Source organism: Corylus avellana, chromosome 2 (genome assembly GCF_965113065.1).
Source record: "Corylus avellana chromosome 2, dhCorAvel1.hap1.2, whole genome shotgun sequence".
Taxonomy (NCBI): Eukaryota; Viridiplantae; Streptophyta; class Magnoliopsida; order Fagales; family Betulaceae; genus Corylus; species Corylus avellana.
In genome coordinates, this window is record NC_142491.1 from 3,520,394 (window position 1) to 3,534,756 (window position 14,363).

General features: G+C 35.0%; 1 protein-coding gene across 3 annotated transcripts; it reads right to left on the reverse strand.

The window, feature by feature from the left end:
• Positions 1-1,452: 1,452 nt before the first annotated feature.
• HINT3 (histidine triad nucleotide-binding 3) lies at positions 1,453-14,152 on the reverse strand. 3 transcript variants are annotated; one of them, XM_059578973.2, is made up of 8 exons: positions 13,781-14,152; positions 12,502-12,557; positions 11,659-11,716; positions 10,218-10,284; positions 3,955-4,010; positions 3,365-3,418; positions 3,113-3,283; positions 1,453-1,794 (listed from the first exon to the last, which is right to left on the reverse strand). In XM_059578973.2, exons 1-7 carry the CDS (start codon positions 13,970-13,972, stop codon positions 3,140-3,142), a joined length of 627 nt encoding a protein of 208 aa, XP_059434956.1. In that variant the 5' UTR covers positions 13,973-14,152; the 3' UTR covers positions 1,453-1,794; positions 3,113-3,139. The 3 variants fall into 3 exon arrangements, with proteins under 3 accessions (XP_059434956.1, XP_059434955.1, XP_059434957.1); XM_059578972.2 differs by lacking the exon at positions 1,453-1,794 and having other exon boundaries at positions 2,911-3,283; XM_059578974.2 differs by lacking the exons at positions 1,453-1,794; positions 3,365-3,418 and having other exon boundaries at positions 2,911-3,283.
• Positions 14,153-14,363: the final 211 nt, after the last annotated feature.

Below are 14,363 nucleotides of genomic sequence, written 5' to 3' on the forward strand. Positions count from 1 at the left end.
CCAGTTTAAAGAAAAATTTTGTTCTTACAAAATAGTAAAAGTTTAATGCTTTAAATTAAGTGTTTTTAAACTTTTAAAAAGGAAAAAGTTGTGAAATCTTGTGGAGGAAGTAAGTGAATCACAGGTGGTGCATGGTGATTGGATGGGCTCCATAGTCTGTGGGACAATCAGAAATCTTACTGCCGGTTGTTGGCCTATTACTTTTTGCTCGTCCGAAAATCAAATTTTGACCAATGAGTGTTCATGGTCAACTTCTTCTAATAATATTTCAACACCAGGCGAATTGCTTTCTCCAGATATTATTTCCTTCTTTTCTTCCCAGCAAAGTCTTTAATTAAGTTTTAGGAAAAATACACATATTTTCCTCAAATTACTATTTTATAGTCAATAGGACAAAAAATTTCTTCAAATCAGTCTAAAAAAATATCCTCTAACCAATTTAAAATAGTGCCAAGTATATATAAACATTTAAAAGGTATATTAAATTTGTAACGTCATTAATAGCAGTTTACTAACTTAGATTAAATTTAATGTGCCTTTTAAATGTTTATAGGCATTTGACACTATTTTAAATAGGTTGGACAGTTATATCCTTGTGGACCTTGTCGATATCCTTCCAAACTACTAATTGTATCTATGTCTCATTTTAAACTACTAAAAATAGTGTACCCTAATGACAAAAATACCCTTCCTACAATTATTTTTAAAAAAAAAAAAAAAAATTTTTTTTTTTAAAAAAAAAGAAAAACCAAGGCTCGATTTTTTTTGTTGTCATTAATTTATAATGATATTTTTGTTTTATTGAAAAAAAAATTGAGGTTATTTTTGTCTTTTTACTGGCCTTATGAATTTTTTTTTTTTTTTGAAAAATGGCCTTGTGAAATATTGATACAATTGATAGTTTGAGCCTTTGAGGCGGATAGGTGTACTTTTTGCTTAATTTTTTGTTGAATAATTAGGGGAAATAAGGAGCATATGATGCCTTTTATATTAAATGCAAGTTTGAGATCTACTTTGAAAGGTATGTTCTATTCTTTAAACCATTTACGTGTTAAATATATAGATTTTATTCATAAATTTTAAAAACTTTTTGTGAGAAAATTATGGTTAATCTACAATATTAAATTTGCATTTTTGTTAATTCTATTTCAACTGTAAATTTGATGGCGTCATTTTTAACTTATTGGACTCACTTATATAGTCTTATACACTAAGACATATATGTTGCATTGTTTATGAAGTTTCCATTTTACATTCCTTTAGACCATTTTCACAAATTTGTTCATAAAGCCAAAAGAATATTTTAAATCCTATAGTTTTTAGACTCAAATACCCCCTTAAATTCTATCATATTTGCAATTACCCTGATAAATTAAAAAAAATTAAAAAAAAAAAAAAATCTTTTTATTTTTTATTTTTTATTTTTTATTTTATTGATAAGTTATTCTCTTTCTCTATGCTATTGGCTCTATTTTTAGCACATAACTATACCACATCATTGTCTTAACTTGGACCCTAACGCCATTGCCAGTGACATATCTAAACGAAACAATATAAAATCCAAGCAAGATATCAGGCAATTCATATGAAATAGAGATGAATTGGCAAGACTAGGCGATCGCCGCCGTTGTTGCAGGACATGCGAGTGAAGCTCCGCTCGCTGCAGTTGGGCTCGGATGGTGCATGAGTTGGTTCATTTTCATGAACAACATGCAGCTCCTTGGTTCAATAATTTTGTGTGCTTTCTTCCAAATGGGATCCAATGGTCCACAGAATAAAGGTTGTCTTGACAAGCTGTACAAGAATATAAAAGTTCATCTCCATCAGACACCAATCCAGGAAGTCAGTCACATGCCCAACCCAAAGCAAAGCATCCGCTTGAGAGCCAAAGGGCAACTTCAATAAGAATTATTCTTTACTATATTGAGTCCATTCTAGATTCGATTTTTCCTAAAAAGTCCTTGCTTGCCTTAGATTAACACTCAAAATTAGGACACCCAAGTAGGAGGATCAAAAGGAGATGTCCAGACTCTAGGATCAAACACTAATAAGGGCTTCACATTTTTTCAGTAGTCTTAAAAGATTGGGAAAAAGGGAAAATCAGTCTCCGTGATTTACCTGATTAAATCACCTGATTTGCAAGTAACTTCATGTGGTGTCAAAATGAATTTAGAGATCCCATAGGTATGCCAAAAAAACAATTTAATCATTACAATCAAATTTCGTTTACTAACTTAACAGATTTTAATAGCCAATAAAATTGTGACACATGTTCTATTTAAATCAATGTTATACTAATGAAGTATGTTAAATTAGTGGGCAAAATTTAACTGTAGGGATTAAGTTGTTTTTTTGGAATACATTAAAGACATTTGAGTTCATTTTGATACCACATTGAGCTAATTGTAAGTCAGGTAAGCTACATAGACTACTAATTTTGCACTTTTCTCTAAAGGATTAAATACCCTTTTGGTACCCGGATTTTAATGCCTTTATTTTTTTTCACGTAAGTTTCATTTTGTATCATAGATGATACCTAGATTATGGCTAAATACTAAAATGAAACCTCTATTCATCCTCCGTTAATAAAACTAAAGGATTTTCACCCATTGTTGCAATTAGGGGTGATCTTGGGGGTGGTTCGGCCACTCTCTAATTGCATTTTGAGGTAGAAATCCATAGTTTTATTAACGGAATATGGACGGAGGTACCATCTCTATATTTAGTTATAACCTATAAATCATCTATGATACAAAATAAAACCTAGGTGGGAAAAAATAAAGACGTTATAACCCAAGTACTAAAAAAGTAGTTAACCATTCTCTAAAAGATATATTAAAAATTTGAAGGACAATAAGAACCCAAATGTCGTGGTACAAAATCAAGTAATACCAACAATAGCATAATCCATAACAGTAACCAGCTTCAAGTAATGCTATTGAGGCAAAATCCATGCAATTTCTTTCTCCTCTCTCTCTCTCTCTCTCTCCTCCTGTTTGTGTGTGTGTGTGCATGTCTTAAAACCTTTTCATATAAGCTCATTAAATTTATCAACAACGGCCCATTTGTGCAAGTCAAGCCAAAGATCTGTATATGTTCAGAAGGCACATACCATCATAGTATAAATAACAAACACAGATCAATGATTGCACTGATTTTTAGTGAGACTAGATCCTTGATCCTTGCTATCTTCAGCGTTGCTTGATGGTGACAGCACTTCTTGAACAGAATCTACAAGTTTTAAGGTTTCCTGGTCCAACTTTAGGGGATGCCTCCTCAAACTCTGCAAAACCTTCAACTTTCACATATTGCTAACCAGAGTTTTTCTCCCAGAATTAACAAAACATAAGCAAGTGATGCGTACCTCAGAAGGCCACAAGCAATCACGTGCCTTACGAGGAATTATATGAATATGAGTCTGAAATTTCCATATTATATAGCAAAATTAGCGGAACCAATCATTTTCCTAGGTGTGCTTTAAAAAAGAAAAAAGAAAAAAGAAAAAAAACAACAAAACAACAAAAAGCCTTGGTAAAATCATAAAAACATTTGCCCCTCAATGATAGGCAGCAGCTGTCCCGTTGCATTTGGTTGTAATAAGATCCATAAATACTTCAACATTTAACAGAGAGAAATGTTGTGGGTACCAAATTTTTTACCAAGAGATGCTTAATAAGTGTTAAAGTAATAATTAAGTGATTAAATTTACATCTTTCTATGAGCTTAAACTTATGAGACAAGTGGTAATTTAACACCAAGTTAACGTGTAACTCATTCATTGAAAAAAAATAAAACAATTAATTAAGAGAAAAGTAACGGGTACCAATTAATGAGTTATATATCAATTTGGTAAGTTTCTCTTGGTAAAAAATTTGATACCCCTACCATTCCTCTTTAACAGATGATATATGATTAATTGAATATAAAATAGAGAAAAAAACAATAATTACTTACGTGAAATATAACTTGGCCAGCAGCTGCACCATTGTTAACTACCAAGTTGAATGAATCTGTATGAAAAACTTCCGGTTAAGTTTTTACAGTGCTACAGTATCACCACAAATATTAGAAACAGATAATTATAGAAAATATGTAGGTATATTCGCAAAGCAGATGTATTGGACTGATCCAGCATCGTGTACAGCCTAGCAGAAGAAGAGAAAACAAGGGCTTGGGAAGTTCAAGTACAGCTTAAATTTTTGAGGATCCAGGGGAAATGTAAACAGGTTCCCACCAACCTAGAAAAAAAAACAATTTTTGTTCCGAGGAAACAAGTTAGTTGAATGTTAGGAAGTAATTTGGTTTTTTATTATTCTTATTTTTAAGTTTCTAAACTTTTACAGATATCTAAAATTGGCTGTCTACTACACAAAGCCTTGAACTTTAAAGCGTGCCAGAGCTAATATCCAAAAGATAGATGAATGCTCATGGGTAGCCTACTAGCTTTTCAGCATAATATTTACATCATCGAGTACATTGTACCATGATATGGACGCTCACTATGAATAGCTATTTAGTTTCTTCATCAAACTCCTGCATAATTTTGTAGTCTTAAGAGAGCCAAACCCGAATGAGAGGGCCACTTCACAAGGTTTTGTTTCACTCAAAGCAAGTAGTGCTGAAGGTGGAAAATAATACAAAATCTGCTTTTGAGACTAATGTTATAGGTGATGTTTCATATAACTTCATGGATTGAATAAATCAAATCATATAGGACTTCAGAGCCAAATGGTAGCTCTCCCCATTTCTATGGGGGAGGGCAAGGTTCGAGGAGGGGAATCGCCCTTTATGGTATGAACCTAAAAGCATCTTTTGGAATATAAATACATACACACATAAAGACAGATAAATGAATTACACCTGGAGTCAAACTGAATAGTTGAATCTTACATGACTTCATACAAGGCTCATATCTTCATGCTTACCATTGGATCAATTGTTTTAGTTATGAGGCGAGATTGTAATTTTTTCTTGTATAAAGTTATTTTAAAGTGACATCTCAAAACTTACGATCTTCCACCAGATTTAGCATTGCATGATGAATTGATGCTTCTCAATTAGCTCAAACCTTTCCTATGAGTAACTATCTACATTTAGCAGCTTTTAATCTACAACATGAACAATTAATAAAGGATAACATTGTAAAGTGTAGAAATTTCCCAATACACCTATCCAAGTACGAAAATATCATTAGGGAATGCTTTCGATAAAATAGCATCTTAGTAAGCGTGAAGGATGATAGAAAACAAGATTCTCTTTTATTGGTAATGTCCACAAACACCCAGTGGATCTTGAATCCAGGATATCACCCTCCACCATATTCTTATGAGGGAAGAAGTTGCTAGGTGAGCTAGAGATCACTACATTTGCTTCCATGGAGTCAATTCTCAGTATTTGTTTCAGTTAGCTTCCTTTTCATCTACTACATGAGACCTATTATACCCTAGAAATTTTAGTTCTCTTTATGTTGAAATAGTGAGAAGTGATAAATAGAAAAAAAAAAAAAAAAAAAAAAAAAAAAAAAAAAAAAAAATTCACAAGGCTAAAGAGAATAGTTAAGCCCCAACTGCTCATAATGTTTACTGTTGTAATTGGCAATTGAACTGTAGAAGGTATGCAGTCCCTGTTGTTAACCCTTTTTCATTCTCACTTATTTGGCCGAGAAAAAAATTGCAAGTATAGGCTTGCTAAAGTCACCTATGAGGGAGAAAAAAAATAAATAAATAAAAAATAAGGATCATATATGTTTAACCTTCCAACAAGAGTAAAGTGATATTTAGCTTATGTGGTGTACTAGGATGGAAACAAATGCAAGGAACTTTGACGGCAATGAAGTCTTATTGGTTAAGATGAAGATGATGTTCTGAGATCACTATTTGATGATGGATAACAACAAATGCTTTCTCCTCTCTTCCTTTTACAGAGTTCTCGGATTTTTGTAATTTTAGAATTTAGCTTCAACTCTGTTTGCAGTTAACTTGTATACTTTCCTTGCACTGAGGTTGTGCCCTGTTAGAAAAGGTTAGAAAATATATTATTGTAATAAGGGAAAGGGGTTTTGTCATTTAATGTATTTTCCCTAATATAGATAATATGGGAAGGTTACATACATACTGTGCTCTCTTTTTGTGCAAACCATAATCTTGACATAATATCAAAGCAAGGTCCTAGGGTTTAACAACTTTTTTTCTCGTTTTCTGCATCCCTTTTCTCTCTTTAGACATTTTTCTTTCCTCTTTTCTTCTTTTTTTTGCCTCGTGCTGCAACAACACTGGCAGTGCAGAATTAAGCTTTACTCAATGCCTGTGGTTGGAGGTGGAAGGAGTCATCATCACTGTGGTAGTCGGGATGTCACCGCCATTGTTGTTGTTGTGATCCCTATCATCGGTGGTACGATGGTTGACAATAGATCCGCTTCATGGCTGTTGTGGTAGATGTCTTGCCCTCAACAGCTAACTAGTTCATTCAAGGTTGTTGGGTGTTGCTTTTTGGTGGCCAAAGATGTCAATTCAGAGTGGTGATGAAATCTTGGTGGGTTGCGGTGGTGGTTGGTGACTGTGGTAGTCTCTTGACATAGTTGTGATTGTTGGTCGCCTTTGTGGCCATTGTCAGCAAAGTCCAGTTGCCATTGGAGAATCTCCGGCCATATTCGAAGAAGAAGACCCGTGTTTGGGCACACATTGTCCCTTATCCAGAATAAGATATCCCCAGTTTAGTTTAATAAAATCCCAGGTTCTACATTCTCTAGTTTTAATTTTGGGCTAAGTCCATTCAAAAGCAGATCTAGCCTAAGTCCAGCCCAAACTAAAAGCATGACCCACCCATTAACTCGGATCCAATCTGTTAGGTTTTAAAAATTTGCCTCATTTGATGTTCAAAACTTTGGTTGTAAAACTTCAGCATCTCCTAAGTATTTCGGTTTGAAAAGTTGAGTCTTTGTGTGTTTCAGAGAGATCCGGCACCTGGACATCACTTGGGGATCATTTAGAAATCGTGACAATACCTAGAACAGTTCCTAGTGTTACATGAGCATCGTGACATGCTTTGCACGCAGCCAGGCCAAGCGTTCTGCCTCAGGGTGTCACATAGGCATCGTGACATGCTTTGCACGTGGCCAGGCTGAGAGTTTCTGCCTTGGAGCGTCACGATGTGCCTGATTTACATCACGATGCACCAACGCATCTGCAGAATCTTGCAAGCCGCTTTTGACATAACAAACGTCTGAATTGAAAAAAAATTGTGAACACAAAGTTGTAGATATGGGAATAAGCTTTCCAAAGCCACTAAGTTTGCCTCAATCAGAAATCAGGATCAATTACCCTGAGAATTTTGTTCCCCCTAACAACTTTTCAGCTTTACCCTTCCCTTCCTAGAAATAGAATAGGATGCCCCTTTAGGTTTTGAAGCATGCCAAGCACAAAATTTCTAGAGACAGCCTTGAAGTTCTTGCTTCTCCTTTGTTCCAAGAGAGGATTTGTACAAAACCTTGACCTTCCCCTCTCTTGATGTCTTGATTCTTCCCATTTATTTCACCCAAGCTTTGGGTGTTCTTGTGTAGGTGAGAAAGTAAGAGTGGCCCTTGATCTTACAACCCCTCTAGATATTTTCCCTCCCACACCATTGTTGTACCAAGCAGGGTTCTCTAAAAAGCTTAAAGCTTTCTCTCACTTGGGTTGTTCTTGTTGTTACTCAAACTACAACCATTCACATCCTTCAACCACAAAGAGTTTACCGATGGGTCGCTAAGAAAATGCACTACAAGAAGGTTGGCAAGCTTGGAAGCAAGAAAGAAGTTGGTGTCTTATAGAGTCTAGGATTTGCAAAGGGTTGTAAGTATTCTTTGTGTTTGTAATTTGAATTTTTTTGTTATAGTGATTTTCTAGGTTTTGCTGCCTCGAAGTGGTTTTACCTTTGAGATGCTCAAAAGGTTTCCACTTCGTAAACAAAATTTTGTGTTATTGATATGTGTTGATTTATTGCTTACGGTGGTTTGAGTTATTATCAGTGCAGTAATTTTAATTTGATATACATTTGTTTATACTGATGCATTTGTGATTGTGGTTGTTTTGGGGTTGGACCTCGGTCCTTAGATCCTTTCACAATCCATATCGCAGCCCAAGTGCGACCCAAATCAATAGGACCTAGATCGAAACAGTTTTTACAACTTTGTTTTTATACCAAAGACTTGGGCAAACTTCTATATTTCCTCAGTATCAAAGTTGCTAAGCCTTAGACAAGAATTAACTTATCTTAGAGGAAGTATGTACTTGATTTGCTAGATGAAATGGGCCTGCAAGACCCTTGCTGTGTCAATGTGTTCTTATAAACCCAAATCAGAAACTTTTGAAGGGTGAAGGAGTTATTCGAAGATCCTACTAGATATCATCAACTAGTTGGAAAGCTGAATTATCTGACCATCACCATACTAGAGATTTTATATGCAGTTAGTGTAGCGAGTCAGTTTTTTTTAGGCTCCTAGAGTCCCACATTGGAATGCAATCACTCGTATTGTTCATTACTAGAAGGCTCTTTGAAACCCCACTTCCTGTCTACCTCTGAATTTTTAGTTTTTTAGTTTTCGAAGTAGTAGAAACGCATGCTTTAGCCGCACCATCTAAAGGAGGGCTTATAGAAGTCATTGTACCAGAAAGTGACAATAGGAAAATAAACATAATACAAGGAAAGAGGAGATTGTACATCAAGCCCTCTATATTGGGCAATGAAGAAATGGTAACCCTTTGCCCCTTACTTTTAATAAAAGGGAAAATTACTGTATTAATCCCTCTAATTTAGGCCTTTTTCAAATTGCTCATCAAGTTTTCAGTTTCATCTTTTAGCTCCTTGTGTTTTCTCCCTTATCAAATAGATTCTTTCATCCAATTCCTTATAGATTCTATCCATTTTTTTTTTTGACATAGCCTTTGTAAATGACAATTATACCCATTGACAAAAGAAGCAAAAGAAAACAAAAAAGAAAAAAGAAAAACACTAGGGTGCCACGTGTGTCACCTCCATGGGATGGAGCCACCTCCACATTTTTCTTTCTTTTGACAATGGGTACAATTATAATTTTATAAAGGCTCCGTAAGAAACAAATCGACGGAATCTGTATAGAATTGGACAGAATGATCTATGATAAGGACGAAAAATACAAAAGAGCTAAAAGATAATATTAGAAACTCAAGCAGCGTTTTAAAAAATACCTAAACCATAGGCACTAATATAGTAATTTTCCCTTAATAAAATGACAGACATACCAGGTTGCAATCATTTGAAGGAGACAAACTCAATTAGGAGCCATCGTATACATTTACTCTTAAATTGATTTGTGAGATCTGCGATTGCTCTTTCCTCCAACCTCCCTGGTCCTCATTATTCCATAGAGTCTTCAAATAAAAATTGTTTAATCATCAATGGATCAAGCAAAGTGTTGATTTCTCTCTTTTTAAAATCAAGGTCTTCTTTGACAGGTTCTCTTTATCTACTACGCGGTATTGCATGTCCTTAGTCAATAATTTGGTCAAGTGGAAGAATAAGAAACAAACAGTGGTAGCGCATTCTAGTACGGAAGCCGAGTATAGAGCAGGCTCATACTGCTAATGAGCTAACACGATTACAAGATTTTCAGACTGTAGTCATAAGAACAATTAAAAAAAAAACGATATAATTACAGAATCTAAATTTGAGTGCACTTAGTGCTACTCAAGGAGTTCAAGCATATAGTTCCCTTTGTTTTAATATGGTTCAAGTTTCTAAGCATTTTAAATCAATCAATGCCAACGTTATAAGAGTGATCAAAATCATTCTTTATTATTGTGATTGTATTATTAAAGGTTTTTAGATTTGACTCATAAAAAAATGTAAATTTCTTTAGTTTTTTAGCGCACAACTTAGAGAAAATGATATGAGTATACGAGTAGAGAGCAGAAGGATAGCTTTTCTCAACGGCTTCAGTTGATGTTTAATCTTTACAAACCAAAGTAAATGGTTCATGTTTGGGGTTAGGCCATGGGCGTAGTCAATTTATATATAGACAACCCAATTGGACCAAACACACAGCCACCACCAACCATTTATAGAAAACAATCAAACTCCCACAGCCTGTGTGTACTCCAAGCAATAAAAACGTTATAGCAAGGCAATCATATAGGTGACAATTCATCTTTTAATAAATGAAAAACACATAATTATCATGACAGTGAACCATGAAGACATACCACAATTGGTAGCTTTCATTATTGCATCGCTGATAAAAGGCACTTTCGAACACATAGCAGCTACCACCTGCACAATAAGTGAACTTGGAGACATACGAGAAGAATTTACATTTGGATTTCCAAAGAGAGAGGGAGAAGGAGAGAGTAAAAGAGAGCATGCTACAATGTTTTGTAGACCTGTACTCTTTGCATAACACATAAAATATATTTCTCAAACAACTCTAGCTCAATAGACGTACAAGAACTGAGAGAGTTAACTACCAGGAGGTCAAGCTCCAAAATCAACAATTCTTCACCAAAGTATGGTTCTAATTAACTTTATATAGGTAAGAATAAATGCATGCATATGTAAAAATCTCCCACATATTTCAGAATATCTCAAGGAACTGAGTGATTGACCATCAACAAATGCCAAGGGAAGAAAGATGAGTATTATATTGGAAATTTTTTTTTGAGCCAATAGAAAAAATAAATTTGATGAGCGAAGGAGCTTCTTTCATTAGAAGCTATCTCATCATTGAACTGGATGTGAATAATGTGTTTCTTCAGAGTTATTTACAAAGACTGGATGAGGACACCTTCAAATCTCAACTTTTGGTTCAAAAAGCAGACCGAAAACCTTGAAACGGCTGTTGCAGGCTCAGGTCTTTGCCTCAAGTATGGTGCAGCATATTACTATGTCTTTTGTACAGTTGTGAAAAGAATTAATGCAGCAAGTATGATAAGAATGATGTCTTTTATTATTATTGTTATTATTATTATCAAATTTCCTAGAGGAAGCATGAATTGGATAATCTCAACAAATCTGAAAAGGTAAAGGTGAAGCAAATGAAAAGCATGCAGGCAAACAGAAAGATTGGGAAACAAACTTGGAGTCCAGTTTTTGCATGCTTGTTATTTAGTCTTGTTGAAAAAAAAGCCTTTGTTTGTTTCCTTTTATTCTTTTCCTTAACGTAATATATTGATGTTTAGTAACCAAACACCAACAAATTCTTCTCCTATTTCCCACCTTATTATTTGCATTTGTTTAACTATACAATCCTAAACCTGTGTTTGGACCTTATTATTTGCATTTCCCACATGCTAGTGCCTCGCGTCCAAACTGCACACATTGTTAGTCCAAAAATTAGGCTCACCAAACTTGGAATTTTCGCTTCAGTTTTTTGGGGATTTTAACTCTTGATCTCATACAGATGCCATTGCACAACTGTATTTTGGCCTACATGTCCAAAAAATTAATCACCTACATTATCTAATGCAAGAATTTCTATTAGAAAGGCAAAATGACAACATCCACGTGCGATGAATATCTACAATAGACAATTCATGAAGACATTGTATTCATAATGCAAACTGATTGTATCCATTTAGGAAAACTACAAAATGATTGTATCTGACTAGACATAATACAAACTGAGTGTAGCCATCCAAAATTACTTACAGATGGTGGAGTGGCCCCTAATGATGGGAAATGAGATTTTGGAATGATAAGAGAATGCCTGAGGAACAAAAAAATGGAAAACTATAAATAGGAGAGCATGATGTCAAAAGATAATCAAGGATAATGCGAACTATTTATTGGCATTTCAAGCCCATTTTAGTAACTCACATATCTTTTATTGGCACATTACACATGCATCTAGGAAGTGTGGATTCTTCAAAGTAACTATCATATGCCAGTACCATGTCTCATATGTATCCAATACAAACACATATCAGGATATGAAAGAATATGTATTCGATAAATATCAGTAAAAAATAAATAAAAAATAAAAAATTATAGAGATGGCATAGACACAATGGGATATGACTTGGATAGGCATGGGTACATTTGGGGTAAAATTTTGATTTTTCTTAAGAAAATAAAAAGTGATAATCATACAGATTGAATTACAGTTATCTGGGCTTATACCAAACAAGTCTCATCATAGAAAACCTTCTCCAAGCTATCTGCAGTAACAGAAGTTACTTCAAATCAAATGTTGATACCTCAAGGCCTGAAGAGACACAAGGACCAGCACAGAATGCCGACTGAATAAATTTAGAGATTAACTTTAAGTTCTTTCAGTATCACAACAAATAAAAAAGCAAAATTCAACAATCAACATCACTTAAGAGTTACTCCATAGTTAAACAGTATGGCATTTCTTAGAAACATGTCTGTCTATACAAGTATGGGTTTGTTAAGACGTTAACATTAGTGAATCCCAAACATTAAACAGAATAAACCACACCTACGAATAACATAACTTATAAATTGCACCTTGGATGCATGATACCTTACCCATGACTCAGTGGATTGGTATCCAGTATACACAAGCAAGCATCATCTTCATACAGCTGTCAAGATCAAATCCAATAAAGAGTAAGAAAAGGCAGAAAAAGTGACAAGAAAATGCATTTTCACAATATAAAGTGATATAATGTGGCAACTTCATATTTAGCATAGAATTAGGCTTTGAGACATATTCAAAAGAACATAGAAGGGATATTCATACTTTAGCAACTACAAGTGTCTAAAGCATCAAAAATAAGAAATTTCGCAAAGTGCGCTAAATGTTTAGTGTTCTTCAGAAATTTTTAGTCAAGCATGCCTTTTCCACTATTACAAGGAAATTCAGATTCAAAAGCAAGTCTTATACCTTGCTGCACAAGCAAGACTTTTAAATAATAACAATTAGCTAATTGCCAGCAAATAATTATCAAAATTTATTTCCTTTTTCTTTCTGTATAAAGGATTTCACAATGACATTTTTGTGCTCAAACTCAAATCCTAACACAATTATAGAAACCTAACTAGTTGCCATAACCTTAAAACTGGTAGCAAAATCATATTAAGCCCATTATTCAGTAACAACAGAACACAAGATGGTGACCAATCTTTTCAGTCAAAGTCAATCTCGCTCAAGATCATGTTTCCTTCCTACCGGTCACTAGAAACGCAGAAGGTGAAAGTCTCACTAATAAGAAATCCGTATTACAAATCTAATAAGCCAAGACTCCAAGACTGATGCAATGGTCTAGTAACGCCCTATGAACCACTGAGACTCTTAACATTTATAAGCCCCTGTGGCCCTGTTCATCACTACATGCAGGCATTTCCTCATGTGCTAGAATTGCAACGAAATGGCACACTCGCATAGATATATAGCAAAACCAAAAACAATAATATGAATGAAGATGTTAAAACAAAAAATCAATCCAAGAAATTCAACAGCAATTCTGAGCCAACATACATGCTAATCTATAATCTCAGACTCCTTAATGTCAAAAGTGCAGCATTTTTCCACACGCTCTGTTTGGTCACCAGGAAACGGTTGGAAAGGGAAAATGCATGCAAAATACATACATATATATACAGAAACACAAACACACAGACTTATTTAATATACCAAATTGTCTACTCTAGTTAGCTTCCGACATGCAAACTCTCCAAATTTCGGAAGCCAAATCATGAAAACCCGTAAAATTCACATTTCAAAGTCCTTTTGCTCTTCCTCAATTTTCTCAGCAACCAAACAAAAAATCATCAAACTACAACAACAACAAAAAAGCCGAATTACCTTGAGAGCCGGTGATTCACCGCGTATAATCTTGCAGAAAACGCAGTCGTTCCGCTGATCCTTCCCCTCAGAACCACCGCCAGAAGCACAATCCGAATAGGAAACGCGTGAGAATCTGGACGGAGTCTCACCCTGACCCGAACCGACTGGGCGGAGATGGGAACAGAGAATGGCGAGCCTGCGTGCCTCCATGCTAAGCGAAAGCGAACCTTTCGACAAAATCAGTGGGCGTGGCCATTGTTTTGAAGTGAGATTCTGGGAAGACAGACAAAGTGAGTGGAGTTTTGGTTTGTTTTTTTGTTGAATAAATTAAGGATTGAGAGTTTTTGAGCGGATAGAGGGTTTGGGTTGGCGCTGCGGTCGAGACAGTGGCCGTTGGTCAGTTTTCGTTTTTATCCACAACCGGATTTTGTTGCATATATAGGAGGACACGTGTCAATCAGAGGTTTTAAATCCACCGCCTTCGATCACTAGGCTAGCCGACCGTTTCGCTAGGAATACGATTCTTTTACACTAAATGAAAGGGTAATAATAATGTTGTCTTAATATTTTTGAGATGCCACACAAGAGGGAGGAGAGGGAG

Excerpts from the sequence above, each read along its gene's own strand:
- HINT3 (XM_059578973.2), bottom strand. The coding sequence starts at position 13,972 with ATGGAGGCACGCAGGCTCGCCATTCTCTGTTCCCATCTCCGCCCAGTC. Across the intron at positions 10,285-11,658 it reads TAGGGGCCACTCCACCATCT|GTGGTAGCTGCTATGTGTTC; the intron begins GTAAGTAATTTT and ends CTTATTGTGCAG. Across the intron at positions 4,011-10,217 it reads AATGAAAGCTACCAATTGTG|ATTCATTCAACTTGGTAGTT; the intron begins GTATGTCTTCAT and ends TTTTTCATACAG.